This window comes from Manduca sexta, unplaced genomic scaffold, assembly GCF_014839805.1.
Source record: "Manduca sexta isolate Smith_Timp_Sample1 unplaced genomic scaffold, JHU_Msex_v1.0 HiC_scaffold_1710, whole genome shotgun sequence".
NCBI lineage: Eukaryota > Metazoa > Arthropoda > Insecta > Lepidoptera > Sphingidae > Manduca > Manduca sexta.
This window is the reverse complement of record NW_023592602.1, coordinates 1-3,640: the sequence shown is the minus strand read 5'-3', so window position 1 is coordinate 3,640 and position 3,640 is coordinate 1. Positions and strand designations below refer to the sequence as shown.

General features: G+C 34.0%; 1 protein-coding gene across 1 annotated transcript; it reads right to left on the bottom strand.

Moving 5' to 3' along the window:
- Positions 1 to 86: 86 nt before the first annotated feature.
- LOC115456387 (putative sodium-dependent multivitamin transporter) lies at positions 87 to 3,632 on the bottom strand (the record flags this gene model as incomplete). The annotated part of the gene is given in 6 exon segments (XM_037445508.1): positions 87 to 280; positions 816 to 1,020; positions 1,500 to 1,657; positions 2,305 to 2,469; positions 3,044 to 3,140; positions 3,323 to 3,632. Coding segments are annotated over 6 exon segments (1,127 nt in total), but the record flags the coding sequence as incomplete, so codon positions are not given.
- Between the last annotated feature and the right edge of the window lie 8 nt (positions 3,633 to 3,640).

Sequence of the window (3,640 nt, the reverse complement as noted above, 5' to 3'; positions counted from 1 at the left end):
TATTATAATAATTTAAGAAATAAATCTAAAGCCAAACATTTACATGGAAAATGATGTTCTTACTAAAATAAGTGTTTTTTACTTACCGGGCTAGTCCACAAGTACGATATTCTGTATGGATAGAAGTAGTCAACAGTTTTAATGCTGCCGGCACTGGGGCAGTGACATTAAATGGACAAGCTTCCAAGCTCAGAGGTAACTTGACAGGAGGCGGACGAGGCCCACCAAAACTGATCCACAAAGTTAACGCCATGCCACTCAAAAGAGCAATGGAAGTACCCTAAAATTAAATATTAAAATTATTTTACTGTAATAAAATTAAATCTATACTAATATATTAAAGCTGAAGAGTTTGTTTGTTTAAACGCACTAATCTCATAAACTACTAAACCCATTTTGAAAATATTTTCACTAACACTAAGAAATACTGTAGCTAGAATATTACTAAGAAATACTGTAGCTTACATTACTGCTGAGTGCTTTTAATCCGAGAAAATATTTAGCCCCGAAAAACTTTTTAACGCGGGCTTTTTTTAAAACGCTAGTATTATATAAATGAACATATCTTTATCATACCCGTATGACATGTACCCAAGCAGAAGATGTTTTTTTTTTAATAAATAGAAATATTTGGATATAACATGGGGGAAAAAAATAATAAGAAATAAAGAAAGATTTACTGTTGAAACAATAAAAGTATAAACATTTTAAAAATAAAATTGTAACATAAATATTATTAAGCAATCGTGCTAAATCGCGCTAAACTTATAAATTTCTAAGTTATTATAAAATTATTTAATGAATAAATTACTTACCCTTTCATTGGCGAAAGTCGTAAACATTCCAAGTGTGAACACCCCGAATAGTGGGCCTCCGACTGCACCGAATATCGTCAAAGCGGCTTGAAGCACTCCTCCCAAATATTCAGCCATAAAGGCGAGAGCCAGAAATATTAAACCATAGGCGCAAGCGGCTAGCTTCGTCAACCATGATATATACGAGGAGGGTATGGCACACCATCTTAAATTAGACAAACAATGAATTAGTTCTTGCTGTAGCAGTTTTAAGGCAGAAAATTTTGCAAATTTCTAAATGATTAAAATAAAAGGTAAAGAGAATTATACACTAGAGCTTGAAGACAAAAACAAGACGTGAATTCTCGTTTAATCGACGCGGCAGAGATTGGCGAGCTTCGTCATTGACGTCATCCCAAAATAAAGAGAAAAAAATATTAAAACTTAAATGTTACTAACAGTCTACTCTATTTAGTCTAGTTGCAATAAAATGAAAATCGTTACCGTGTTTCATTGTTCATAAACATGAATTATCTTTAGTACCTGGCCATTATCTCGGAAGTGTTGATGTACTACAAAAATATAATTAAAACGTTTTACCAACATTACAGAGCAAATTACTTGCCACGTATTTTTTATTCCATTATTACATAAAACTAAAAGACCTATATTTTATCTACACAAATATTTGAAGTCACAACTCACCTGCTGAGGTAGTCAGTAAGCGTGACGGCGGCTAACGCGTTGCAAGAAGCCGATACAGTGGACAACGAAGCACTGAAAATTCCAGCTACAAATAACCCTGGAAGCCCCGGCGCCGACCTCATAGCACTTACCACGTAATAGGGCATTAATTGATCCATCTGAAAATCATTTTCCATTTAAATTTTGATGATTTAATGCTCAGTATCGGTCCGGAGCCCTGGGAATTAGGGCCAGATGGCTCGCTCCCTACTACGTCATAAAATGAAATATAGATTGCAAAAAGAGGATACACTAACTGCCCCGCTGCCTAGCTCGTTGGGGATTAAAAGTATGATAGGATTAGAAAAAAAGAGAATTTGACAACTATAAATGGTTCTAGAATGCGTTACCGTAATTGTATTTGGTTTTGCTTAACATGTTCCGTTATTTGTCCGCATTTTACCACTACATGACATCTACGTAATTTCCAGTTGTGATGAACATGACATTTATTGTTTATTTCGAGTCTAAAATTATTCAGACAAAATCGCACATAAAAAAGTACATCTGATGCTTATCGTAGTAGAAATATTCGATGTTAATACTACACCGACAAACATATTAAGCTAACAAAGTAATTTTTCTATACCTTTCATGCCAAAAATATGCCTAGCTGATCGGTGCTAATTTGATTCGCTTGTAATAGATGAATATTGGATCTATTATAGAGCTAAGAATGATCGAATATCGAAGAGTAAGAAAAAATAAGTCGATTCCTCCAAGATTTTCGTAATTGTGTCCTTAATTCTATAAGCTAACAACTTACCGATGTAATTCCACGGTATGTGAGCGGATCGCAGTCCTTGAAAGCGGCGTATATCCCGATGCCACTGATGCACGTGATAATACTGAGCACAGAGAGTACGGGCAAACTCCACCACAGACATTGTCGGGAACGGTCCAATGTGCTCACTGTTAGCAATCGTTGTACCTAATAAAAGAGATTACAGTTACAAACAAAATTACAGAAATCTCTATGTTTATCAAAATTGTATTGCTGTATTTTTTATATATCAACTAAAAATTATAAATTAAACTTAAATTTAGCCATTGTATAAAAAAATATGTTTATACATTGGCGCAATTGAAGCTCGATAGATATTATAGACCTGACTTAAATACAATGGCGGAGCTATTGAATATTCAATTTCCTATCTTAACCCGACGTATCTAGTTCGCCATGTGAAAAGGATTTGGGCACACGTCAGCCCACACGCTTTTCTAAGCCATATCAGTTGGTTTTTACTATTATCATTTTGATTTGTCACTTGCAAATACTAATAACCTGGTTTCTTTATGTTAGTAATGTAGAAATAAATCGTTTCTTTATTTATCTAGTTACACTATAAATTAAACTATTGTCATAGCAGAAAACACCATACAAATAACAAAATTTAAAATAATTAAAACAATGATAACTTATAATGATTATTTAACAGCCGAACTACAATACTTATTGCATTCAATAAAATGATGAATTGTATGGTAACAATTTATATTATTACCTGCGTATGATTTACGGCGTTTAAAGATAGGTAGGTTATTAAACCGCCAAACATAAGGGACCACCAAGTGTTCCGTTCTGTTGGATCAATACTGAAACTGTTAGAATATTGAGTTTAATATTAGGATTAAAACCAAGAACACTCAAGCTATTAGAATATTACACTTTTAGAAGACTTTGAGTGTAACTCTCGATAATCTACAAAAATTCACACAGAGTCACAATGTTCAACTATTATTTCTAGATATAGGAAAAGCTAGGTTGTAAAACAATTACTTACTTAAACATATCCAATCGTCCGCCTTCGGCAGCAAGCACAAATATTTGACCGAAACCTCCAACTTGCATCGCGCTAAATACAACAACACTAAACACAGCAACAAACATAAGTAAAGATTGAAGGAGATCTGTAAATAATACTGCTTTCATTCCACCCAGAGTCGAATAGAATGTACAAACTAATCCAACAACTAGAATAGAAATGAATCGGTCCAGTCCAGTCACTGATTCTAGGACAATTGCTGGTGCATACAACACTATTCCATTGTATAATACCATCTGGAAAGTATAAGTCAGTGAGGCCAACATTCGGATTTGC